The sequence below is a fragment of the Fundulus heteroclitus genome, chromosome 18 (assembly GCF_011125445.2).
Source record: "Fundulus heteroclitus isolate FHET01 chromosome 18, MU-UCD_Fhet_4.1, whole genome shotgun sequence".
NCBI classification, from domain to species: Eukaryota; Metazoa; Chordata; class Actinopteri; order Cyprinodontiformes; family Fundulidae; genus Fundulus; species Fundulus heteroclitus.
The window spans coordinates 13,959,559-13,985,586 of record NC_046378.1 but is presented as its reverse complement, the minus strand read 5'-3'; the positions used below and the strand labels follow the sequence as shown (position 1 = coordinate 13,985,586).

Below are 26,028 nucleotides of genomic sequence, written 5' to 3'. Positions count from 1 at the left end.
TATGACATAGGGCGTCTACTTTAGCATGTTATGTTCTAAAATGTTATTTAAAACATTGAGGAAATTCAGAAATGATTAAGAAAAGCACAATAGCAGCTACATATAGAAAATACCAAAACTTTTTTTTTTTTTACCATCACTTTGGCGCCCCCATGGTGCTGCGCCCCTATGCGCTGCATATAGTGCATACCCACTTTTTGCGCCACTGGTCACACTATGTTGTCCTCCACAGTTGCCTTATTTTTCTTCAGCAGATTCTTCATGCTGGTGACTTCTTTGACACCTTTGCTGTCCTCTACCCACCACAGCTATGTGACCATACAGTATCTCTGATGCCGGAAGCACCTGAGTGGAGGAGGGACATAAGGCCTAACAGGGAGATCTAAGAAGCCTGTTTTAGTCGTATCTAGTAGTTAGGCTATTAGGCTTCTCTAAACTCCACCTTTTCAGACATGCTGGGAATTCCATCTCCGTCATCATTTTTCAAAAGTCTTCTACCTTTGTAGACCTCTGTGTCACAAATGTTTAAGTCTCTCCAAGTCCTCGCCTAATGGGAACCCTGAAATCACTCCCTTTGTTGTTCTGGTTTCTCCATCAATTTTCCTCTCTCTCACATTCTTTTAATAGATATTTTTCAGTGTGAAGGATTTAGTTTTTCTGCTCTTCAGTTTCCATCAATAAACTTCCAACTTTTAAGTGTTTTTGTAAAAATGTACTTCTCCGACCTTCTTCTTTAGTTCTCTTGACCCAGCTGTCAGGCTTAGCTGTATGTTTTCATCCTCATCCTTAAATATTAGTCTTATTTTCAACTCTCCTCTCACCATGTTTCCAACCTATCTCCCCTTCTCTTGTCTGAGCTAATTTCCGTCACACTTTGTTTTTGAAGCAGCATGAGGGCCACCAGCAGAGGGCGCTACAACCGTTTGCTCAAATGTAAACAAAAAGTTTTTTTTTTAAATGTAAACAAAAAGTATGCAACCAAAACCTCTCTGATCTGACGTCAGCAGGTTTCAAGTATTGTTTTTTTTTTTTTTCACGTTAAGTTTTGCCATCTTGTTTCAGTGTCATTTAACAAAATATTTTAACCTTAGTGTGGCAACATCCTAATGTGAGTTGTCTGTGATTTTGCACGTTGTCAATTTTAAAACAGGCCTGAAATGCACGTGGTGTCATATATTGGCCACAAAAATATTCTAATGTTTTTGCACATTTTTCACTTACTGAAAACATTGAAAACAGCTGCTAAACGACAAAAAACCAGTAGTATTGCTTGTCATCTTTACTGCTCTTTGGTGCCACTTTTGTGGAAGAAGGTAAAATAGGTCCTCCTCCATCCCATGGCATTGGCTAAGCCCTCCATTTCACTGTTGAAGTCAGCGCAGCGGTTCCTCACAGTCTGCTCCCAAAACGTTTCAGAGTTGCAGAGCTATGGTCGAGACAGGAAAACACAACTTTACAGTGTTTGATAATTAATGTGCATTCATGCAAAGCATAAAGAAAACAAGCCCAGTAACCCCCGCTGTTGTAAACTGGACATTCTGGGAGTCTCTCACCTGTCTGAATCGGTGGGAAACCTGTGCCACCAGAGCCGTATCTTTCAGCGGCAGGAAGGAGAGGATTCTGAGCGCTATGTCATCGGGTAAGCGTTCCAGATAGTCGTAATCCCCCCGGCACAGTGACAGCGTGTATTCCAGGATCCTCTGTCCAAAAACAGAGCCCACGTCATCTGTGGAAGACAAACATCAAGGCAAAGCCTGCTAAATTCTTAAAAAACGTACATACATCTTGTTATAGACACATGGCAAACACAATCTATTTTACAGTGTACCACATTTTTGTTAATGGCGGTCAGGGCACATCGTTGCTTTGTAACATCTACTAAATATCTAAAACGTAGCACAGTTTGAAAGACATAAATCAATACATTTCAACCAACAACATATTTTTAAAGGACAATATGCCCCGCTTCATATGCACTACTTATCACTTGAAGGGAAATGCTTTCATAAATGTCTATATTGAGTTGCAGAATTTGTCCCTTTTATAATTATGACCTGGCCTTTCAGATCATGTTCATCCCCTATATAAAGTCCTGTCGTGTCTCTTTCTTCCGTTTCAGGACACGCTGTGCGTTTCGTGGCGATATATGTAAAGTTCTTTCAGAGTCTGCATACAGACAGGAGGTGGATCGGCTGCTCCGCTGGTGCGATCCGAACAACCTGGGCCTTAACCTGCTCAAAATCGTGGAGATTAAGGGCGGACATCTGGAGAACATCCCCCCCAACCTCCCCTTCTCCCGTCCCTCACCGTCCTCAACAACACTGCGCCTCTTTGAATCGCTAGGAACCGCTGCTTTTCCCCCGGACCTGAGAGATGGTCCTCGCCCAAAGACACTGTAGAAGGTAGAGCACAGACTGTACATCCTTTGGCAGCTTGAGAAGTACAGCCTTCCACAGGAGCTGCTGGTCGTCTTCTACACTGCCACCAATCAATCTGTCCGGTGTTCGTCCATCACCAAGGGGTCTGGCTCATCCACAAAAAAGGACAGATCCAAACTACAAAGAACAATTAGGTCTGGAGAGAGAATCATCAGGGCCGATATTACGTCTGTCCAGGACTCTCACGGGTCAAAGGCTGAGGGGAAAAAAAGCAACTAACCCCTTCTCAGACCCCACACATCTTGGATACAGCACAATGTTTGCTAAAAGCAGCCGCCACAGTGGCGGGTTAATTTCCTGATGAACACTTAACAGTCAGAATACCCAAAACCATACTTATTATTTGGTTGAAAATGTATACATTTGTGTTTAAACAAAAAGCAAAATATTATTCACATTTTGTTTTTGTGTATTGTACTTAAGATATCTTCATTGAGAGCGAAGTGGAGCCGAAGTCAAATTCCTTGTTGTATGAAGCAACCAGGTGATTGAAGCTGATTCTGATTATTAACAGCTGGTTTGCAAACACTTTTCTAATAAAACAATGGCGCTATCCATATTTTGGAGGGGGGGGGGGATTTAAGATAGATATTTACTAAACTTTAAATTAAATTCTTCGTTCACTGCAGTAGCACGATCCCACAAAGAACGGGTGTGCTCCGATGGCGGCTGACCCGGGTTAGATTTCGTTATGGGTTACAAATTAACTCTAATCAAGTTAAAACACATATATAATATACATAACACATACTGTATATTAAAAAATTCTTTAGGTTTAAGTTGTTAGGGATGGTACAATTGTAGTGACTGCACAATTGTCATTATGTCTTTATGTAATTTTTTTCATTTGCTGACTAAATGTACACCAACAGCATGGTTGAGCTCATTTCATTGGTTTTAAGTTGTTTGTAACGCCTTTTATGTGTTTTATTGTATTGGTGTTTTTGCCCGTAGAGGATGCATGTTCAGCAATTTGGTCTGTTGTGCTGTTTTATTTAAGGTGCTTCTGAGTAAAGTTTGCTCGGTTCGGCTTGGGAAACAGTTTTTGTTTTTTCTGTGTTCCATTGTGAGATTTTTGCTACTGCAATAGGAGATCAATCAGTTTCAAGGACTTGTACGCACTAAGTCCAGGAGTGCCAAAACATACGGGGGGGGGGCACTGTATACAAATATGAACTGTTGTATATGCTGTACTTTTATCAACTCGACGAAAAAAAAGGACAGTGAGAACAAATAAGTTACGTGTTGGCGGCAAGCTGATGCCTCAGGTTTTATAGTGGCTTAAAGCTCGATATTTTCTGACGTCATCTGTTACGTGACATGGATAAAAAAATAAAGAAATAAAACCCTTAAATTTAAGACGGCAATTTTTCAAGCTGGAGTTAGCGGGTGGGCGTTAGTTTACTAAACAACATTTTCCAGGCTTCTCAGAGTAAATTACTAACTAACTGAAGGTGGCTCAACCCTATTTAGGATTTTTTTTCCCCTTCCTCATTGGCTTAATTCCTAATGTAACATGAACGGCAATTTCCCTGTAAGGGAAAACACAATCCTCGGCCAAATGAAATGTTTGTTTAAAGGGCAAGTACTAATACCAGACAGAGTTCTGTATGGCAGAGGTGATTCAGGCAAGTTTAATCATTTAACCGAAGGGGGACGACGACATCTTACTCTGAAACGGTTTGTCCTGCAGAAACCCACAATGAGTCGTCTTCAGCTGTTTCGGAGGAGCTCCTTTAGACTCGCGCCGCAAAGAAATCGTCCATGATGTCCATGTTACCTTCAGTTAAACACACATATATCAGCAAACGTATGAAAACTGGAAAGTGAAACAGAACCGTGGCATCTCAATGCTAAGAATGTGTGGAAAAAAGTAAGAATAAAAAATATAAAAAAATAAAAAAATAAATTAAAAATCACTCTACCTCAGTTCTGGTAATCACAAGTTGGAAAAAGTCTTTAGTAGGCGGTGGGCCTTGGCCACTAATTTCAAACAGTTTCTCCCCAATCAAGGACGCCATTTTGGACGCAGGACTGTAACCATGACAACGACAACCAAAAAAAAGCAACTCTTGCTAAATGTGCTCAACGGCAGAGGAGCAGGTTTTTGGGGATGTTATGTTTGGGTGTAGGGTAAAAATAATAAAATAATAAAATTATCATAAGTGCGTGAAATATTAATAGTTTTATATTTACACATTCAGGTGGAATGGGGGGGGGGGGGGGGTCACGACCCGGCGGATGGATACTTAATATTTGTGGAAATCTCCAGTGTTCCACTGAATACAGCCGAACACATGCAAACCAGACTCCCTCTCCTCTCAGAGGCGCTGCATGGTTTTGTTTTTGGGGGGCTGAAAATCGCCGATCGTAGGCGAACGAGCTCCGCCGACGCGCAGTGAGCAGATGTCGAGAATCCGCGGTATCTAGTTCCCCAGCGGATGGATAACGCGGATGTTTATTGCAGTTGCAGGCCGCTCAGCTGATACGAAGCTAGCTGGGGTAGAGAGAGAGAGAGAAAAGAGGAGCAGTGCACAGTCTGTTACAACTACAACACTGGAACAAATAGGTAACAATATACTGTGATGTTTACATTTTTTCAGTGACATCTCAGTCGCCAGTCTTTCGAAGTTACTCAATATCGATTTGTATCAATAGCATTACGATTCAGTGTCGTAGAAACGATCCCGAACCCCCTTCCTGCTTTCCTGTTTTTTTTGTGTCTAAAATGTAGCAGTGGCCATTTCTCTTTTTTTTTTTTTTTTTTTGAACCTGGCGAAGTCGTTCTACCTTCTCTAGCTTTGTGACTTGTCAAGGTAGTAGGAGTTTGGTTTCTTTAATCGGAAACTCCGGGTTTGCAAAGCGTACCGAAGCTCTTGTTTGTCAATCCCATCCTGTTGAGCTGGCAAAGCGCTAGCCAGTGACAACAAGGAAAGCTCTTATTGATTAGCATGCCAAGGTTAGCTGCTACAACGCTCTCGGTGATTTAACGTCGCCTAACGTAACCTACGTGACTGCCCTGCGGTGGCTAATTCTGTTTTGATAAGGTTAGTATCACATCAGTCGGAGAACCAGCATTCCGGATAGCAGCCGGTCACTTTTTAAAAGTGTTTTTTTTTTTTCTTTCTTCCCCCTCCGTTTTGTCTGCTTACTGCCGAGCGGTCATTGGAGAAGCTATGTTGCATGGCTAAACTAACATTAGCTTGCTAATAATTAACTAGCCTCGACGCTTGTCAGTTGGGCCGCGATAATAAGTGTTTGTCTTATTTCGGGCCCGTTTGCTCAACTGTGCCGAACCAGCGTTGTGTGTTTTTTTTTATTTTTTTGTTGACACGTTGTTGGACAACTTCGTCTCTCGGCGTTAGCATTAGCTACAGCCTCAGACATTGGTGCAGTGAGGAGGGGGAAGCGCTTGGCCTTTAATAGGCTAAGAAAACATCGGTTCGGCTCTTAAGATTGTGTGAATACTGGCTTAGCAGTGCGCTAATACACGGCGAGCAGGTTGGCCGCGTTGCTAAGGATTTGTCATTGGGTCTGCCTTTTTTTTTATTTATTTCTTGGCCTTGACAGCCGTGTATTTTGAGTTGGATTGCGCCGCCGAGCATCATGGAAGGTGGGCCAACGCGGATTTTTTTTTTTTTTGTTGTTGGGCCATTGCGTCTCTCTTTTTTTTTTTTTTTTTTGGGGGGGGGGGGGGGGTGCTTTCTTAAAACTTGTCAGCCATACTTGTGTCATAATAGCCCCGATCACCAACCTAGCTAGCCCCGCAGCTTTTATTACATCGAACCGCTGTCGAATGACGAGCCGTCCGACCGCTGCCATTTTCGGTGCCCAGCTCATCTCGAGTTGCTTATTTTCTCTCTCCTTTTTTTTTTTTTTTCCCTTTTCTCGGAAGCTCTCCTCGCAGTTTGCCCGAGAGCACACGCTCCCTCGTTTTTGCGAAACGAGTTGTTGAAATCTGCCGATCGGAGACGCGTCTGAACAGGGCTGACACGCCGGTGCTCAAACTACGCAGTTCAACGCAACCAGTGCTAAATTAGCCGAGGTAACTTGAACTGTTTCGGCTTTTCCAAGCTGAGCCGCTTTCTCGTCGGAGGAGGAAACCCCCCCCCCCCGGATTGTGGCTTTCGCGTCCGGGATGTTAACTCTCGTCGGCTAAACGTACAGCGCGAATTAGGCTGCTGTCAAAAACAAAACCCTACGAGATGGTGAGGAGGAGAAGGAGGGGGGGTTGACTGGCTCGACATGCTAACGTTGCTCGGTGATGCTAAGCGGACTACGTCAGAAATCCGGGCCTGTGAAAAAATCGCAGGTTCGAAACCGGGCCCAGCTGTTTGCGTCGTGTTGTGAAAGGGAGGGAGGGGGGAGACTGATAATGGGAGCAAGTTCGCCGAGTGAGTCCAGTCAGGTTAGTGGGCCGGTTGTCATAGAGCCTCCAATAACAAAGACGAGGATGCACTGTCAGTGCAGGCCTAACGTGGCCCTGTGAGCCCGGGGAATGTGGCGTATTTTGTCACCAGGATCCTTCATATCGCGTCTTAAACACTCACTCTGTTGGCCATTGACTCCCCCTACCTACTGTGGTGGGATTTCTGAGGCCAAACGTGTTTTTAGCTTACCATTTAGTGTTATTTACAAATGTCTAATCCACCAGGATGTGTTCCTATTCAGCCTCACTGTCTGGTGTGGCTTGAGGTTTGCCTGAAAAATTAGTTTCTGATGAAAATCCCCTGTCATAATTATAAAAAGCAACAAGCTGCCTTGGCTGTTTCTGGTGGATTGAATGTTAAAAGCATAACAATGTTATCTATTATGGAATGCTTTTGACATTTGATCTCTATTTTAAAATGTCTTTTTTTATGTTATTTGTAACGTCATTTAGGTGTTTAAATGTGTGAAGTGTGAAAGCCCTGGATTATTGGTGCTCAGAATAACACTGGGCTGTTATTCTGATGACCTGGTAGCGTTTTGTAGCGAAAATACGCCAAAGCCTTTCCCGTCCGGCTTGGTATATGTTGTCAACAACATTCCCTTAGAAAGCGGCAAGATGTAACATTTTGGCTTTATAGACAGGAGCAAGACATGAAACAATTCTGTGATTTGTGGTTAAACACCGCCCGTGTTTAACAGGGTTTCTATTTAAAGAAATCCAGTTGATTGAATTAACTTTTGGATCAAAGCAACGTAAACCACACACAGGCAATGAAAGCATCTGTAGTCTTTTGTCAAAGATTTTTGATTAAATCACCTGTGGTTTTGAGCTGTTGGTTGACACAACTCCCCGTATCACTAATTGGATTAGTTTTCCTTGAGTTCTTTTTATTTTTTGATTGAGTTTACATGTATCTTTTGTAAAAGAGGACATCTGAAATGACAGAGGAGGAAGCTGTAGACAAATACCACAAACGGTCTGTTCCATTGTGACTCTACTGATACTGTTGTCTCCCTTCCTTTTTTATTTTTTTTTAATTTTAGTGAATGGTAGTGTCTAGAAAGGGTATGTCCCTTCAGGAGAGAGGTGCCAATGTCCAACCGGCCTAATTCCAATCCAGGGGGGTCACTGCGCCGTTCACAGAGGAACACTGCTGCGGCCCAGCCACAAGACCACACAGTAGCTGGAAGGTGAGTCTGTTTGCACGCTTACTGTGAACTTTGTCAAACCATAAAATAACCCCATTTGCTTTTCTTGATTGAACCAATTGGCAAGATTCATGTAGTTATGCATGTTGTTTTTTTTTTTTTTTTTTATCAAAAGAGCCGTGTCGCTACGTTTTCCTAGTCCGATGTGATTAACTCTTGTTTTAGCTTAGTGTTTTTTTTTTTTTTGTTACTCCAGAGGCGTCGGTGACTAAAACAATTGGCATTTGTGTCTTTTATTAAGACATTTTAGGGATTGATCAACTCTTTTATGTGGCCTTTTTCCAGAAACCCACACTGTTCCTTGCTCTTTTAATGTCCAACCTTACAGGTTGCAGTCAGAGCAGGTAAAACATAAACCTAATTCCCCACCTGAAAGTAGAAGACCTAATTCTAAGGCTCCCAAAGCCACTGCCAGCTCAGCCACTGGCCAGTCCAGAGGGCACAGCTCAAGAAGGTACCCCTATTTTCTACTTGGTGCGTAGTGTATGTGTGTCTATCTAGGGTTGGACATCTTCTTTTCTCTTCAATGTATATTCTACAGATTAGTATTCCTGTTCTGGAATAAGCCCAGTTTCTGTCTGAGTTAACGACTTCCCCGAGACGATAACGCTTTCTCTTTTTGCCCCCTCACAGAAGCGGCCTTACCTTATCCGTGGCTTCGTTTGTGTTGCAAGACGACCTAGAGGCTGCGGGGACATCCGAACAGGAACGGCCAGGCCACCAGGCAAAGAGCGAGGGCACCCGAGGGCTCAAGCGTAGTGAAGCTCCCGACCAAATTAGCGTCCTTGGACCCACCCCGGCCAAGAAACCCAAATCGGCCCCACCGCCCAAAAGCAATACCTCAGAGACCAAGAAAGGCCCGGCCAAGTCCAAGAAGAGGCAGGCCGCTTCAGAGGCTCCCGCGCCGGCAGGTCGAGGTCAGAGCAAGAAGAGTGCGGCCAGCGCGGCCTCCCCAGTCCCGAAACGGAAAAAGTCAGACTCTTTCCCCGGTCTAAGTAGCACCACTGGGTCCCTACCCAATTGCACCGAAGGCAGAACTGCAAAACCAACCAAGCTGGCGTCTAAATCGGCCGCCTCAGCCAAAGCTGGGTGTAGCAACGTGACAGACTCGTCCTCCTCTGCCTCCTCCTCCTCCTCTTCCTCCACCACCGGCACCAACAGCGCCGCCACGCAGGGCGCCCGTCTAAAGCAAGGAAAAGATCAGACAAAGGCTCGCCGCTCCAGATCAGCGTCCAGTCCCTCACCGCGTCGCAGCACGCGCGACAAGGAGCAGGCCAAAAGCGCCAGCTCGTCGAAATTCGAGTGGGCGACACGCTTCAACCCCAAAGTCAACCTGCCAAAACCCAAACTCTCCTTACCAGGAACTTCCAAAACCGAGACGTCCAAACCGGGGCCGTCTGGATTACAAGCTAAACTAGCAAGTGAGTTGGATCGTCATGTATCTACGTGTGTGTGTGTGTGTGTGTGTGTGTGTGTAGAGAGCTACATGTTACTTTTTGGTTTGCTGAGCTGTTCAAAACACCGTCACTCAGTTACAAACCTTTACTCTAAATCACAAGAATAAAGTGAATTACTAACAACTCTTGATCTTAAACGTGTTAAGGCACGCCCACGCCACAAAGCAAAAACATACAGATGGACCCAACTGTAGCCAAACATGGAGGTTTTTCCCAGTGTGACACATCTGAAGTTTCACAAACCTACTCGACTCGCGTTCATCTTAATGTATGAAACCAGTTGGCAAGTCGTTATTGTAAGTTTGGACAGCAAAAAAAAAATAAAATAAAGAAACCCAAACGCTTGTCTCAGCTGCCGTATTCCATTTCCGCGCAGCAAACACAGGCTGTGTGTTTCGCCGGCTTGCATTATGAAGCGAGTCGGACCAGATGTGTTTAGACGATCCGAGCGGGCGAACGCTAAGTGGTGGACTTAGGTCCGGGTTTTTCAGCCTGCGGAGACGTTTGCGTGAAACGGCTGCAGTCGGCGTCAACCGCGACGCGACGGAAGCCAGGAAGCAGAAAAATAAAACTGTCAAAGGAGAAACTATTAAAAAAAATGTAAAAAAAACCCCTCATTTTTATTAATATCTCCTTACCTCAGTAAATCGTTCAGAAGTTTTCCAAATATATTCAATAATTATTGTGCTGTAGATTATTTAAACAGAGAGTTTCGGGGTTATTCTCTAGGCTAGAAGGCTGCAAGTTTATAGATAAGTTTTACTTTAAGTATGGGAATAAGATGGAAAATTGAATCCGTTGAATAAGCTAATTGTACAATATCTAATTTAATCTCTAAAATAAAAGTTTTGTTTATTATGACGTTGTCTTTTAAAAGAGAACCTGTAGAAATATGAGCCTATAGCGCTAACTTGGTGCCATGTCAGGAGTAGGCGAGATCTAGGTGCCTAATGAGCTTCTAATTTAGACCTCATTAACATTTGCGTCCAAAGTATCTGTATATGACCTTATGAGTCCAAACAGCAGATGTTTTTCATGTTGTAAGAGAATAGATTGATCGTAGTCTGATGCTTTGACACATTTCCCCCCCCAAAAGGTGCATTAAGCAGAGGGGATTCACAAGTTACCCAGAGATGCGCCACTCTAGGCGCAGCCTTACACAATCTGAGCGTTTAAGACCTAAACTTCCATGCCCAAAAAAAATTACGTTTTAGATTTATTTATCTTCTGCAGTGATGTTTCGTTTTCTGCACTAAGCTGATGAAGTGTCCTGAACCAGAACCCGAGTATAGCGCAGAGCGCGGCGTGCTGCACATCGAGTTGTGCACCGACTGCACCCGAATGCATCGCTGAGGCACCAAAAAGAGAGAAAATCCTTTTCTAAGTTGTATCTCTCTGCCTGTCTGTGAGAAACACAGCAATACCTTGACAGAGAAGAAGGAAAACGCATTAAGCGGTTGCCTAAGAGTGGTTTCACAATATTTGTAGAGTTTCGGCTCGTTTGGGAGCTGAACCTTCATTAAGGGCTAGTTCCATATTTAGTGTTTAGCCCAGAATTGGGTTCCTTATAGGAAATGAGGCATGGCTCTCTGAACAACTAATGCAATGATGGAACGTCAGTATCTTAACTTTGGGATTAAGAATACAAGTGTCTAGATTTTATCACAAGTTGCTTGTCAGATAATTTATACCCACCGCCAGGTTCCATATCCGATTCAGGCCGGGACTGACTGGGCGTCTTCAAATCGTTCATCTTAGTCAGAACAAACCTGTTGGCAAAATGGAAACATTAGGTCAAATCTAAACCTGCCAGGGCCATGAATCACTTTTGTTTCATTGTCCGTTTAACTAGAGCCCTGTGATTTCTGAGACCTGGTCAAAATCCTGGAGCTGGGCTAATAAAAACCTGCTCTGCAAATGCGCAACAATGAATCTTTGTGTTCCCGCCAAGCTGTCGGCGTAGACGGCGTTATGGCCACGTTCGCGGGGACAGAGCTGCACAGGAGCGCCCGTTATTGACGCCGTCTCTGTGAGACTGGGTCACGTGACCCGCCCAGCTGCTGCGCATCTCTCCCTGAGCCTGGCGGCTATACGGGAGAGCACAACGCGGCTTCCTGCCGTAACGGTGGTCATCACCGACTGCAAAACCAGGGCCAAGGCAGGTTTCTGGATCAGCCCTGAACTAAAGGTGGGGCTTCATGGGAGGAGGTGGTCTAGTAGTTAGAACAGGGGGCTGGCCACCTGGAGAAGCTGAAAGGACTTGGGTTCAGGGGCCAGGCTTATAATATGCTGAGGGAAACCCTGGTTTTGTTAGAATTATACTGTTTATGTATTCCAGACAGGGCTAGGGTCGGACCATATAGAAGAAAAGCATATCGATAAAATAGAAATCATATTGATCGATATCGATAATTATCGACAAATTCAATACATATATTTTAAGTGCAGCCCTGGACTTTTTATGCTGTTGCTTAGTGAGCTGTTTGTAGATAAATAATACAAACTCAAACCTTTATTCAACTAACTTCTTACCAAAACTGCAAGTTTTTAAGAGAAAAAATGAACACCTGCTCTCTGAACTCTAAAGGGGGCGGAGCTTGGTGAAGCAGCGTTCCTGGGTCTGCGTTTGTGATTGGTTGGGAGGGTGTAATGACTGTAGTATTAACCTACATGATAGGTTAGAGTGCTTAGGAAGGAAAACTGTTCTTCTATTGAACTTTTTATTGACCCTTTATCCCTATCATCATTATATCAATCGATCAATACGTATTGTTGAATTAGCGAATTACCCAGATGAGATATTTCAATAATCTCATCTGGGTGTTGACCTGAATTCAAAGTGGAATTTATTGCCAGCTTTAAAACCTGCTGAGAAAACAAGATGGCAGGCCCCGCCATAGTAAATAATGACACTATAACAAAATGTTTGCTGCTACTTGTATTACACATATAAGAAGAGACTTCACCTGTGTAACTTCACACCAACTTTAAAAAAAAAAGTTAATTAATAAATTTAAAATGCCTTGTCTTAGGATAAAAAGTTTTTTTGACATATTTTCCTAAACATTTATTCAACATTGCATACTATTACCAAAACAATTTCCCCTTTAGGGACTGAAATAATGCAAAATATCATGGAAGCCTAGGAGACTCTATTGACAAAAAATAAAGCTCGAATTTTTCCAAAAATTGAATCGTCAGAAGTTGCAAATTCGAATTAATCGCTAAAATTGATTTCTGGTCCAGCCCTAATTCCAGTAGTTTTTTTTTTTTTTTTTTTTTTTTTTTCATCCGTTTCTCACATTTATTTAAAAATGTGCCTGTGAAACATTTGGTATAAAGCTTTGATTCAGATATGTCCATCCGTCCGTCTTCTTCCTCTTATCCGGGGTCGGGTCGTGGGGGTAGCAGCTTCAGTAGGGAGGCCCAGACGTCCCTCTCCCCAGCCACTTGGGCCAGCTCCTCAGGAGGAATCCCAAGGCGTTCCCAGGCCAGCCGGGAGACATAGTCCCTCCAGCCTGTCCTGGGTCTTCCCCTGGGCCTCCTCCTGGTGGGACGTGCCCGGAACACCTCTCCAGGGAGGCGTCCAGGAGGCATCCTGACCAGATGCCCGAGCCACCTCAACTGGCTCCTCTCGACGTGGAGGAGCAGCGGCTCTACTCTGAGTCCTCCCTGGATGACTGAGCTCCTCACCCTATCTCTAAGGGAGAGCCCAGACACACTACGGAGAAAACTCATTTCAGCCGCTTGTATCCGGGATCTCGTTCTTTCGGTCACGACCCAAAGCTCGTGACCATAGATGAGGGTAGGAACGTAGATCGACCGGTAAATCGAGAGCTTCGCCTTTTGGCTCAGCTCTCTCTTCACCACAACGGATCGGTACAGTGCCCGCTTCACAGCAGACGCTGCACCAATCCGCCTGTCGATCTCCCGCTCCATCTTCCCCTCATTCGTGAACAAGACCCCAAGATACTTGAACTCCTCCACTAGGGGCAGCACATCCTCCCCAACCCGGATGAGGCACTCTACCCTTTTCCGGTTCAAGACCATGGTCTCGGATTTGGAGGCACTGATTTTTATCCCGGCCGCTTCGCACTCAGGCTGCGAACCGCTCCAGTGAGAGCTGTAGATCACGCCCTGATGAAGCCAATAGGACCACGTCATCCGCGAATAGCAGAGACGCAATCCTAAGGCCACCAAAGCGGATCCCCTCAACACCTTGGCTGCGCCTAGAAATTCTGTCCATAAAAGTTATGAACAGAATCGGTGACAAAGGGCAACCTTGGCGGAGTCCAACTCTCACCGGAAACGAGTCCGACTTACTGCCGGCAATGCGGACCAGACTCTGACACCGGTCGTACAGAGACCTGACAGCCCTTATTAAAGGGTCCGGTACTCCATACTCCCGGAGTACCCCCCACAGGATCCCCCGGGGGACACGGTCGAATGCCTTCTCCAGATCCACAAAACACATGTAGACTGGTTGAGCAAACTCCCATGCCCCCTCAAGAATCCTGCTGAGGGTGTAGAGCTGGTCCAGTCTTCCACGGCCAGGACGAAAACCACACTGCTCTTCCTGAATCCGAGAATTGATTCAGATATACTTTTTTTTTTATTATAATTACTTTATGAAAACAAAAACATATTGACATAAATATTGTATATCAGCATTCAGCTTCAAAATATCGAGACCTGTTAGCTCTACTAGCAGGTAATTTTCACCTGATGGTCTGTTTGACTAACAGCTTTGCATGTATTGATCTGAAATTACACCCTAATGGACTATAATTACTAGTTAAATGACTTTTAAAAGACATTTAATTACCCTGGATATTTATTTAGGGGTATCAGAACAAAAGGGACTTGAATACAAATGCACACCATTCTACTCTCAATCTTTTTTTGTCTGTGCATAATTTAGCCGTGCACATGAAAGTCCTGCGTAACTTTGAGTTGGCCTGATAAAATCCAAGACCAAATCCAGCAACTCACTGTGTGCCGTTGATCTGAACGGCAGTACGGGTTGGTAATGACGTCAGAGGATTTCTGGCCGCTCTGTGGCAGTACTGCAGGGTCTAAAATTAACACTCGCCAGATGCCAAATGCCAGTAAATTTGAGCACTAGCTGCCACATGGCGAGTAAATGTTTGCACCATATAACTTGTCTTTCAGTCATCGTTTGGGTGGTTGCTCTGCTTTCAGCTTGTATGACAACAAGCGCGCATGTACACAAACACTTGCACATGTGACGCGGGAACTACAGTAAATATCTTGTACCTGTATAGTGCATTAACTAGACAGTCATTCACCCATTCACACCCTGACGGTGGTGAGCTATGTTAGTAGCAGGGTTGTCTGGATATATTTAGCAGGAGTCAGAATTAATATTTTGGCCAGTAAAAAATGTGCTGGGCTGATTCTTACGTCTACCGGCCAACTTGGCCAGGTGAATCAGGAAGTTAATTTCGGACACTGGACCATTATCTCTGTGCTGCAGCTGCCTTTCAAGCTCCATCTTCTGTCATTAGTTGCTCAAGCCTGTGCAGCGAGTCTAGAAGTGTCTCTAAAAGAACCGACCTGTAGTTGTCGCATATCGTGTGAATCGCTGCCCACCAAATGATCTCAGTGATTAATTACTTGGTATCAGAATAGAGGAATGACATCAACGAGCATAGATAAAAATGAATTTAAACCAATGTATAACCACCAACACGCCACAGTTTCGCAGATTAAGGTTCCGTATCAGGTAAACCGTAGTGGTGACAGAACATTGTTTAAAATAGTCAAAGCTGAAGTTTTATAGATCACACTACAAAAAGAGAACTAAAATGAAGTAGTTTTTTCTTGATTTGAGCTGGTAAATAAGATTATTTGCCAATGGAATAAGATTTTTGCACCTACGAACAATTAATCTCAATAATCTTTCAAGTGCAGTATATCTAATTATCTTATTTTAGGGGTAGAACTACTAATCCCATTGGCAAATAGTCTTATTTAACTGCTCAAATCAATGAAAAATAGACTAATTTCTAGAAACGTTTACTTACTTTTAGTTCCCTTTTTGCAGTGCAGGACCTTTGAAGGCCAGGAGTGGCTGCAGGATTAACACAGCAGGCCCAGAATACCGCAGATGTTGCCCTCCCGTTCTCTATCCTGGGACTAGTATTATGATGCGGATACCTGGATCAGGAGAGACAAGGCCAGAGCAGCTTTGCTTTACTTTACTCCTGTTTTTACACGTCTGCCTTTCAACCGAAACTAAAACCACCAGCGGGGTCCTGGGACCAACGACTGGTGCCTTGACGGCAGCGCCAGCTCTGTTATTGTCATGGCGGTGTTTGGGCAAGGTCGCATAGGATTCACTGCCCAGAATATATCGTGTTTGAACGAACGGCAGATGCTGTTGTTCAGAGTAAAGGATTTATTTTGTTCTGGCAATGTACTGTCAGTGAGAGCAGGTCAAGTGTCTTGGTTCCAGCTCTTCATGTTGTTGTTCTTGGGTTTAAAGGGGGGTAAAAGTCATCCTGCATACAGAAATCTAATAATCTGAACAAAATGGTTCCCATTGAGAAGTAGGCAGAGGCTTCTCAGGCTAGCATGAGCTCTGGCTGTGCTAGGTGAGTAAAAGGATCGTAACCCAAGTGGACTCTGTGTCATGGGCTCTGGCCCAAATAGCGAGGCCCCTCCTAAGTGGAGTCTCACGTGTTGGCCCACCAGCTGAGGAGAAGTATGTTTGAGGGCAGGGACGGACTCACGACCCGCTTCTCCCAGAAGGGGGGACAACAACTTCCTCTCTTTATCTCTTAAGGCGCACATTTTGCCACTTTATCTGATGGTGAGTAGGCTTTACATGTTAGCTGGATGTGATTCTGTGCTCCTTTTTTTCTGAATGCACGAGCAGCCAGCTTTAAGATGCCGTTCTATATTCAAATGTTTTTGGTGCCGGACTCAAGGAAAGGTGTTAGGAATAGTAATTGAGTAGAACTGGTTTAAAAAAACAAACTTGCTGAAATGTTGAACTATTTTAGGTCGAGCGACTCTGGAGAGCAAACGGTTGAGTACCAGGCGTAATGAAGTACAAAAGCTCCTCCTTTTTATGCGTTTTAATTTGATCTGAAAGGTTTTATAATTTAGTTTTGAGCTGCTAAATTATGAGTCACAGACCTAGCATGAAGGTTGTCCTGTCATAGGGCAACGGTTGTGTTGCTATTAATAACCCATCTGGCTGGTGGTATAGGGGTCCAAACAGACGGCACTAGTCCCGCACAGTATTAAAAAAAATAAAGAGGCAGTACTCTGCTTCTGACTCTGTCCTAAACACTTTTTAGACTTTGACTCTTTAAGGAAAACTCCCATTTGGTTTATTCTGTTGTTTAAAAAAGGTTTATTCTTGTGCATTTCCGGATGAGACTTTAAAACTACACTGTTCAAAAAGAATAGAGTATGATGTCAAGATGGTTAAACTCTTGGAGCATTAATGTGGTCAGTTCAGTAGTAGAAGGGGGGGGGGGGGGGGGGTTAATCAGTGCTGTTCTGGTGTTGAATGAATAGCAATGAGACAACCCCAAAACCAGGTTCTAGTACAGACTCTTTTCCCCCTCCTGGGACAGCTTTTCAGTAGTTCTGAATTTGCCCAAGGTCGGTGTCACTACTGGCACCGTGAGGGGATTCCTGGAACCCTACAGAGGTTTCACAGGAAGTCCATCTTCACCAGGATGGGGCATCAATATGTGCCGCTGCAGGAAGGTTTGCTGCGTCTCTCAGCTCAGTCTCAGGAGCACAGAGGTAATATACCAGGAGACAGACTGTAGGAGATCTGGACAGGGCTGCCGGAGGTCCTGAAGCCATCAGCAGGACCGGTATCTGCTCTGTAGTGCAAAGAGGAACAGGAGAAGTTCTGCTTCGGTTCTACAAAGTGACGTCCAGTGGGCCACTGGCCTGAATGTCTCTGTTTCTAATGTTTTGGCCAGAGGACCAGACGTCCTCTAGTGGGCCCAGTGCTCACTGTCTGGCACCACAGAGCTGGACTGGTGTTTGCCAGAGAACACCAGAATAGCAGGTTTGGTACTGGTGGTCTTTTCCCAGATGAGAGCAGGTTCCCTCATGTTATGGATGTGAAGGGTTCTGGAGAGGCTGTAGGTAATAGGTAGTACTGAGTAGTACCTGGAGTTGCTGCAAAGACGTTCCAGCATGTTGGACCAGCCTTCTGCTTCGGTTTTTCCCTTTCTAGGTGACTTCAGGTGAAGCCCTAGTCATCAAATGATGCGCCGTCCTTTTGTTCCTGCGTGATTTTTGTTTTCCAATTGAGATCAGGCATATGTTTTTTAATTTATTTTAATTTTTTTCCGTTTTTGAGCAGTATAGTTTAAGAGCCGTCTAAGCAATCCTTTTTGGTTTTCCTTAGGTTTGAGGAAATCCACAAAGAAGCGCAGCGAGTCTCCTCCAGCAGAGCTCCCCAGTTTTCGGCGGAGCACACGCCAGAAGACCACGGGCTCCTGTGCCAGCACCAGGTAAAAACATGCCGTCATGACTTCCATCCGCTGCCAGTAGGGGGCCAAATAATTAAGACAATAATATGGAATTGTTTTTTTCTTTTAAGCTGTCGACGTGTTTGTCCTGCAAACAAAATGTATCCCTTTAGAATAATTCAGGATGAAGGCACAGCTAAGAGTAATTTCCTTTGAGTTCAGACATTAACACGGCCGAGATTTACCAGAGTTGCATTATTGTAAAGATGGTTACTAAGCTGCCCTGTGAGACGTCATTCAAAATAAACGGGCAATAAATGTATATTAAAAAATGTGACGCTCATAATCGGCTCAAAGATTTCAAACCATCAAGCATCACTCCGTTTTACAATGAAAGAGACCACCTGATGAAAATGGTCTGCAGGATCACTCAGGAAGCACATGAAGGCCAGGTCTGCGCGTTTGCTCTACTGCCGCCGCTACGCTCACTTCTTCTTTTTCTTTTTGTTCATATTGTAGTCGGCGGGGCTCAGGCCTGGGCAAGCGCGGGGCAGCCGACGCTCGCCGACAGGAGAAAATGGCTGACTCCGACAACAACCAAGACGGGGCCAATTCATCAGCCGCTCGCACTGATGAGGCGTCACAAGGAGCGTCAGGTAAAAATGGAGTCGCCCGAATTAAAAAAAAACAAAAAAAAAAACAAAACAAATCTGAGTTGTTGTACACAAGGTACAGTGAGTTTTGTTTTTACAACGCTTTTCTTTCCAGCCTCAAGCTCAGTTGCCGGAGCAGTGGGGATGACCACTTCTGGAGAGAGTGAGTCCGACGATTCAGAAATGGGAAGGCTTCAAGGTTTGTTAAAAAAAAACTCTGCTTTTATCACGTAATGGCAGTAAAAGACCCCATAATAATAGCTGATTACTATTATTGTAATTCCCTGAACCTTGCTGCTCCTCGTCGCCGTAGCTCTCCTGGAAGCCAGGGGACTCCCGCCACATCTTTTTGGACCCCTGGGACCCCGGATGTCACAGCTGTTCCACAGGACCATAGGCAGTGGAGCAAGTGAGTATTGTAATCTTCTTACAATCAACAGAGTTATATGCATTTCTTCTTTTCTGACCAAATCCTCTTCTTGTTTTAGGTTCCAAGGCCCAGCAGCTTCTGCAGGGCCTTCAGGCCACAGGGGACGAGTCTCAGCAGCTCCAAGCGGCGATTGAGATGTGCCAGCTGCTGGTGATGGGCAACGAGGAAACACTCGGTGGATTTCCTGTCAAGAGTGTGGTTCCTGCTTTAGTAAGTCCCGTTTACTTTCAGCGTTTTCAACCTTTTATCGAGCTGCAAACGACGGTGACTAGAGCTGGGTGGTTGTTTTTGCCGTATTTTCCTCAGGGAAAACTCTTTGTTTTACGTCACTTTTCCAGATCTGCTCACACTTTATCACAGTTGAGCATCTCCAACTTTCTTTCTTTCACAGATTACACTGCTGCAGATGGAGCATAATTTTGAAATTGTAAGTATGATTCATTTAGTTTCGCTGTCATTGAGTTATTTATTTGCGGCACCAGCCAATGACGTCCCTGTCTTGCTCCGTGCATGCAGATGAATCACGCATCCCGTGCGCTCACTTACATGATGGAAGCACTTCCTCGTTCTTCTGCCGTGGTGGTTGACGCTATCCCCGTCTTCCTGGAGAAGGTAAAAACACTTTACTCTGTCTATAGCAGGGGTGTCAAACTCCTTTTGGTTTAGGGGCCGCATACAGCTTAATCTGATCTCAAGAGGGCCACACGAGTTAACTCATTGCAAGATTAAGCAGGACTAATAAAAGTGGACTTGTTATTGATATTTTTATAGTAAATGAATAAATGAACTTTTACACAATATATTATGAATAACCTCAGCGATTTTTTTTTTTAAGAAAAGTATGTGCAATTTCAACAATACTTTTACTCAGTTAAACATTTACTTGTGCATTATGCATAAGAACTGATCATAGTGATTTTATACAATGTTGAAAAACATTTATTCACATTTTTTGGAACTTAAAAACACTGTCCTACATGACAAAATACATCAAACAGATAAAAATTAAGAAATGATTTGAATTTTTCCACACCTGAAGCTCAATCTGCTAATTAAAACACAGCGCCCCTCGTGGACAATATAGGAACTGCATATTTTCAATTAAACGAAGTACATGTTTTTTTTCAATAATTGTTTTATCATTCTCTTACTTTTATCTTGTCATCTTATTGCCACATTGCCAGACAGGACACTGGGAAAAAAAAAAAAAATAATAATAATGATAATCATTTAGCCACCGGGCCGGACTAAATTGTTCAGCGGGCCGGATCCGGCCAGCGGGCCGTATGGTTGACACCCCTGGTCTATAGGCACATGTCTGCTTTTTTAAATAGATTTTTAAAGCTAATGGCTTTTCTTTACCCTTTTTGTCTGCAGCTTCAGGTGATCCAGTTCATAGATGTAGCAGAGCAGGCCCTCACAGCCTTGGAAATGCTGTCACGGCGACACAGCAAAGCCATTTTGCAGGCTGTGAGTATGGCGCGCACTTTTCACTGTGCTTGACGTTACCGGCTTGCGTGACTCGGCCCGTTAAGAACGTGTGTTCGTCTCACAGGGCGGGCTCGCTTACTGCCTCCTCTACCTGGAGTTCTTCAGCATCAACGCCCAGAGGAACGCGCTGGCCATCGCCGCTAACTGCTGCCAGAGCATCACTCCAGACGAGTTCCACTTCGTGGACGATTCGCTGTCACTGCTGACCCAGAGACTCACACACCAGGTACGTGCGCCTTATCACTGATGAGGACGATTGATCGCGTCTGATTATAGACTCCAACAACAATATTATTTTATTTTGTTTTATCAAACAAGCTTAGCGTAAAGTTTTTAATGTTAATAAATGCTATGTGTCGTCCACAAGTATCGCTTACCTGTCATGTTCTGCTAAGTATTGCGGAGACTTCGGCAAATATCCTGAAATGTTGGAGTAGTTAATAGTGGCAGGATCTAATAAGTTGGAATATTAATAAATTAACATGCTTAGTAGAAGAGTTTGGAAGAGAACAAGATTAGGAGAAAGATCAGTGAAAATAGCTTTTAATTTTGGCTTTGGGTTTATGCTACATTAGTTTAGCGGAATGTGGGGAACAATTAAAGCAAAAACAAGTTTTGTTATTGAATAGAAAATGAAATATTTTTTGGATACTTAAATACCTCAAATATTAACCATTTTGGTTATCAGTCACTTGTCTGGTACTTGAAATAATATTCAGTACCATATCTTATAGCGGTGTAACGGTACACTAAAATCATATTTCAGTTCAGTTTCAAGAGGGACTCGGTTTGGTTAATTTTTGGTTTAAAAAGGGTCAAAACTAAAGACTTAAATGTTTATTTTAAAAGGATGCCAAATAAATAATAAAATAAAATAATAAAAATAGACAAAAGTGACCAATTTGGGTGATATTTTAAATAAACTGCACTCTTCACAATAGTCATGCTAACAAATTGTTAGCATAGTTTATGCTTATTTATGCGTTGGCCTGATCTGAATTACCTGCTTAAATGCTGCTGCTATCGGTCCGTGCACCAAGAGGCCTTTCTTCCCCGTAGAAGAGACGCTCGCGTTCGGATTAAGTCGTTTTTATTTTATTTTTTTTATTTAGAAAGACAGATTTCCATCACGTTCAGTAATGATGGCTTTACCTATTTAAGATTGTATCTGAGGATATAAACATAAAGTCCAAGTGATTTTTATCCATGTTGCCTTTCTGATATTTTTACAGAATTTTACTAACTTGGTTATAAACGATAACAAAAATGAACAGAATCGAACAATAATGGGAATTGCACCACCTCAAGCAATGATAACCACAAAGAAATAAGAGGGCAAGACACATATGGATGAAGTTGTTTTAAGTGCGTTAACAAGTTAAGCTTGTAATAAAAATCCACAACAGTGTTTGTAGCAGAGATGAGGAGAACACAACAAAGTTTGTTGTGGCTCTAGTCATGCAGCACGAGACGCTCAGCTGCAGAAGTCAGTAATGCAATGAGTAAAAAAAGACCAAGCTGGTACACACACTGGTACCTGACATGCCGCATCGAAACGTTCACTACACCCACGTGTGCCGTTACACCCCTCATATCCTATGAGAGCTTTTGGTAAAATGTTGTTTTTTTCTCTCTTTTCAGGATAAGAAGTCTGTTGAGAGCACCTGTCTCTGTTTTGCCAGACTGGTGGACAACTTTCAACACGAGGAGGTCTGCACTTTGTGGTTTTCTCTGTGTGGCTGGTGGTTTTTTTTCACAAGCGGTCTGTAGTCTCTAACGCCGGTTTGGTTTATTTCCTCTGCTTGCTTTGACAGAACCTGCTGCAGCAGGTGGCATCGCGGGACCTGCTGACCAACATTCAGCAGCTGCTGGTCGTCACCCCTCCCGTTCTTAGCTCGGGGATGTTCATCATGGTGGTTCGCATGCTTTCGCTGATGTGCTCCAACTGCCCGAGTCTGGCTGTCCAGCTTATGAAGCAGAGTGAGTCGCTCGCGCCGCCGTGCCTTGACTCGTGGGGGCTGTGCTCCCGTTTTTCCTGCTAAGATCTTTGGTCGACACTAGCGAAGAAGTCGAATCCCGTTCTGATGCTTCCATTTTTTTTGTGTCGATCCAGAGAATGTTGAGATAAACGATGCGCTGTAAGATTTTTCCGTTTCGGTGTCTAGCCTTGCTTGAAGTCGGCTTTTAACGAGAATATCTGTTCTCTCCTGACAGACATAGCAGAAACTCTGCGTTTCCTCTTGTGCGGTGCCTCAAACGGAAGCTGCCAGGAACAAATTGAGCTAGTACCTCGAAGCCCCCAGGAACTCTATGAACTGACCTCCCTCATTTGGTAATGTCTCTGTTTTTGCTGTATGTGCTGGTGCCCGCCCTTTGAACGCGATAAATGACGAACGATGTGCTAACAAATCAACTGACCAGAGATATGCGAGGCTATTAAAGTTCCTGTCTAGCTGCTTTGTTGCTGCTATCGACCTTAAATGGATGGAAAATGTTCCACAGATGAAAATTTTTCTTTTTCAGGTTTAAAATGCATCTCTTTTTGTATATTTTTCATAAAAAAAGGAGTTTATCCACTTTCACATTTCTTCATTTTTCCTTATTGTCGTAAGCGTCAAAAACACTTTGATATCAAGAGAAAAATGCAGTTATAAGCGGCAAAAGGCCGGCTTGACCAGCTTGGCAATAAGTGAAAAATAGTCACTGTCTCCCTCTACGGTCTCTTAGATGTCAGGGATTTTGTTTTTTATAGGTTCTCAAATTCCTTTAGATCAAGTCAAACGTCACGTTTTGAGTGCTTTTAGCTTGCTTCATGTTGCCAGTAGTGTTGCACCGATGCCGTTTAGAACTGCATACCACTTAGGGTAGTAGAACTTTTTGGTTACGTTCACACTGCAGCCTGAAGTGACCCAATTCCGATTTTTATTTTTATTTTATTTTTTGCCCATATGCGACCTGTATCTGATCTTTTCATGACAGTCTGTACGACACAAATCAGATTTTTTCAAATGCGACCCAGGCCATTTGGATATGTGGTCCTGAATCCGATACGTATCTGATCTTTTCAAATGCGACCTGTATCTGTACGGCCGGGTCGCATTTATCCGACCTGTACGTCACGATACTCGACAAACGTCACTAACGGTGGACCTGGCTATACCAAAGAGGTTGGCTGTTGTGCGGTAACAAACACCTGTTGCAAGTCCATACAGCCCCACAGCAACGCGTTTACTCGCTGCTATGGCCGCTGAAGATGTGTATTTTTAAGTGAGAGCGCTTAAGAGATCCGTTCAGACGCACATAAAGGTTGCCTTTGTCATTTGAAAATTATGAATGAAATCCGTTTCAGTAAAGCCGCTCACGTCGCTAAAATTTGGCTCTTCCTTTTCGATCTTCTTAAAAAGATTGCGTCAGTAATGTGCTGGCTAAAGAACGTAAAATACGCTGCAGCATTATAATCCATGTTTACTTCCACAAACAATGAGCACGCTTGCTACGTGTGACGTCATTGCATCATCTACTGCGCATGCGGGACACTGAGGCAAATGAATGCAGTTCACACAGGAGATCACATACAAGTCGCATATATTTGGAAAGGTGAACGGACACGCAAAAAAAATCCGATTTCACAAAAAATCAGAATTTAGCATCAAGACCTGCAGTGTGAACGTAGCCTTTATTGCCTACCTGAAGGCCAAAATAGTGCAACATTCGTGAAATTCTAACATGTATAATAGTAGTGCAACAGTAAGACAGTAAAATTACATTAATAATTGGCAGGATAAAAATCTGGAGGGCCAGCAAGTCTGCTTATGAATTGCTCAGAAATGGTGGGCTGGTTGGCCTCTTTTTTTTACTAAAATCGTGATTTACTTCAGGTATCTTTGTCTGTGGGGAATTTACTATACTTAAATGAAAACAAAAACGGCCAGAATGTGAGCCCACACTGTCTCACAGCGCTGTAGCAACAATCACTCGTACTTGCTGTCAAATGTTGAGACTTTGTTTTTCCTTCTACTCCCTTACAGTGAACTGATGCCCTGCCTCCCCAGAGAAGGCATCTTTGCGGTCGACGCCATGCTGAAGAAAGGCAGCGCCCAAACAACGGAGGGAGCCATCTGGCAGTGGAGGGACGACCGAGGCCTGTGGCATCCTTACAACCGCATCGACAGCCGCATCATCGAGGTGAGCGCGCCTTTTAAAGCTTTCCATTCGCAGCGTCTGGGGGGGGGACATCTGCTTTTGTAAATGCGCCACGCTGACCAGTTCTCCTTTCTTCAGACGGCCCACCAGAACGGAGAAGATGAGATCAGCCTGTCGACGCTGGGCCGGGTCTACACAATCGACTTCAACTCTATGCAGCAGATAAACGAGGACACGGGAACAGCACGCGGCATCCAGAGGAAGCCCAATCCTCTTGCTAACCCCAACACAGGTCATTTTATGGACTTCTCTATATTGTATGGGCAAGGGAAGCATTTCAAAATGATATTTAACGTGCTTTTACAGTAAATCCTTTATGTGCAATCTTGCCTGAACGTGTTGGCACCCCTGAAATTTTTTTTTGTTACACACTTATTTATTTCCTTTTGTGTGTATTGGAATGGCACCAAAGAGCAGCGTAATGATCCCAAAAATGGGCTGGACGCAGTTATTGGCACCTTTTTTTATTTTATTTTATTTTTTTTTTAAATTGTGGGGGAATATCCTTGTTTCAAGCCTGCGATGCTGATTAAAACTCACCGGATGTGAGCAAGATGAAGAGCACACCTGAAACCGGATAAAAAGGAGAGAAGCTGACTCGATCTTTGCGTTGCGTGTGTGTCGCACTAAGCACGGAGAGCTGTCAGAGGACTGAAATGTGAAAGATTAGCAGCATTCTCAAGGTTACATGTCCTCCGGAGATCTTGATGTTCCTTTTGTCGACGGTGCGCAGCATAATCAAGAAGTTCTAAACCAAACCTGGGTCGTTGGTCTTCCCTTCTCGATCGCCTCGATCAGCTGAGCAGCTGTTACTGGAGGTACTGAGGACTGAAGCTCAGGGCAGATCGGGTTTTGTTGTTGCATCTCTCAAATTAGAAAATCTTCTCCAGACATTTTAAAATCTGCTCTTAAGACCCACCTCGTCTCTTTAGACCATTTATGAGCTGACAGATTTGTTCCATCTTCTCGGTGCTATTTTTACTTGGCACAAAGTTCTGAAGTGGTCAGCAGTGGATCTGGATCTAAATCCAATTGATCAACTCTGGAGGGGATCTTAAAATTGACTGAAACCTGGAGGAGTTTGCTGAAGAAAAGTGGTCCAAGATTCTAGCTGAGAGCTTTAAGAAAGTTTACGGTCAAAGGAAGCGATTGATTTTGGTTTTTCTTCCCAAGGGGTGTGCAAACTTGTATTGGCTAGAGGGTGCCGGTAGTTTTATTCGGCCAATCTTTGGAACTTGGCGTGAAATT

General features: G+C 43.9%; 2 protein-coding genes across 13 annotated transcripts in view; one reads left to right on the top strand and one right to left on the bottom strand.

The window, feature by feature from the left end:
- Positions 1–1,264: 1,264 nt before the first annotated feature.
- On the bottom strand, positions 1,265–4,606 carry fbxo36a (F-box protein 36a). The gene is made up of 4 exons (XM_012859306.3): positions 4,364–4,606; positions 4,110–4,218; positions 1,554–1,726; positions 1,265–1,426 (listed from the first exon to the last, which is right to left on the bottom strand). Exons 1-4 carry the CDS (start codon positions 4,457–4,459, stop codon positions 1,280–1,282), a joined length of 525 nt encoding a protein of 174 aa, XP_012714760.2. The 5' UTR covers positions 4,460–4,606; the 3' UTR covers positions 1,265–1,279.
- A 286-nt stretch (positions 4,607–4,892) lies between these two features.
- Positions 4,893–26,028, top strand: part of trip12 (thyroid hormone receptor interactor 12) — a 38,815-nt gene continuing 17,679 nt past the window's right edge. For 3 of the 12 annotated variants that reach the window (XM_021314770.2, XM_012859326.3, XM_021314766.2), the window contains exons 1-18: positions 4,900–5,007; positions 7,914–8,060; positions 8,407–8,532; positions 8,712–9,499; positions 17,940–18,045; positions 18,523–18,659; positions 18,772–18,855; positions 18,970–19,065; positions 19,145–19,296; positions 19,478–19,513; positions 19,603–19,698; positions 20,464–20,556; positions 20,642–20,803; positions 22,219–22,287; positions 22,392–22,557; positions 22,792–22,909; positions 24,606–24,762; positions 24,859–25,012. In XM_021314770.2, coding sequence (XP_021170445.2) covers positions 7,963–8,060; positions 8,407–8,532; positions 8,712–9,499; positions 17,940–18,045; positions 18,523–18,659; positions 18,772–18,855; positions 18,970–19,065; positions 19,145–19,296; positions 19,478–19,513; positions 19,603–19,698; positions 20,464–20,556; positions 20,642–20,803; positions 22,219–22,287; positions 22,392–22,557; positions 22,792–22,909; positions 24,606–24,762; positions 24,859–25,012 — 2,638 coding nt within the window. In that variant the 5' untranslated portion in view covers positions 4,900–5,007; positions 7,914–7,962. Of the gene's footprint in view, positions 5,008–5,361; positions 5,486–6,028; positions 6,052–6,222; positions 6,484–7,913; positions 8,061–8,406; positions 8,533–8,711; positions 9,500–16,267; positions 16,371–17,939; positions 18,046–18,522; positions 18,660–18,771; positions 18,856–18,969; positions 19,066–19,144; positions 19,297–19,477; positions 19,514–19,602; positions 19,699–20,463; positions 20,557–20,641; positions 20,804–22,218; positions 22,288–22,391; positions 22,558–22,791; positions 22,910–24,605; positions 24,763–24,858; positions 25,013–26,028 lie in introns of those variants that run through there. The other 9 variants (XM_021314772.2, XM_021314771.2, XM_021314774.2 and 6 more) reach the window with 8 other exon arrangements.

Excerpts from the sequence above, each read along its gene's own strand:
- fbxo36a (XM_012859306.3), bottom strand. The coding sequence starts at position 4,459 with ATGGCGTCCTTGATTGGGGAGAAACTGTTTGAAATTAGTGGCCAAGGC. Across the intron at positions 4,219-4,363 it reads TTGTGATTACCAGAACTGAG|GTAACATGGACATCATGGAC; the intron begins GTAGAGTGATTT and ends GTTTAACTGAAG. Across the intron at positions 1,727-4,109 it reads GCAGGACAAACCGTTTCAGA|ATGACGTGGGCTCTGTTTTT; the intron begins GTAAGATGTCGT and ends TGTCTTCCACAG.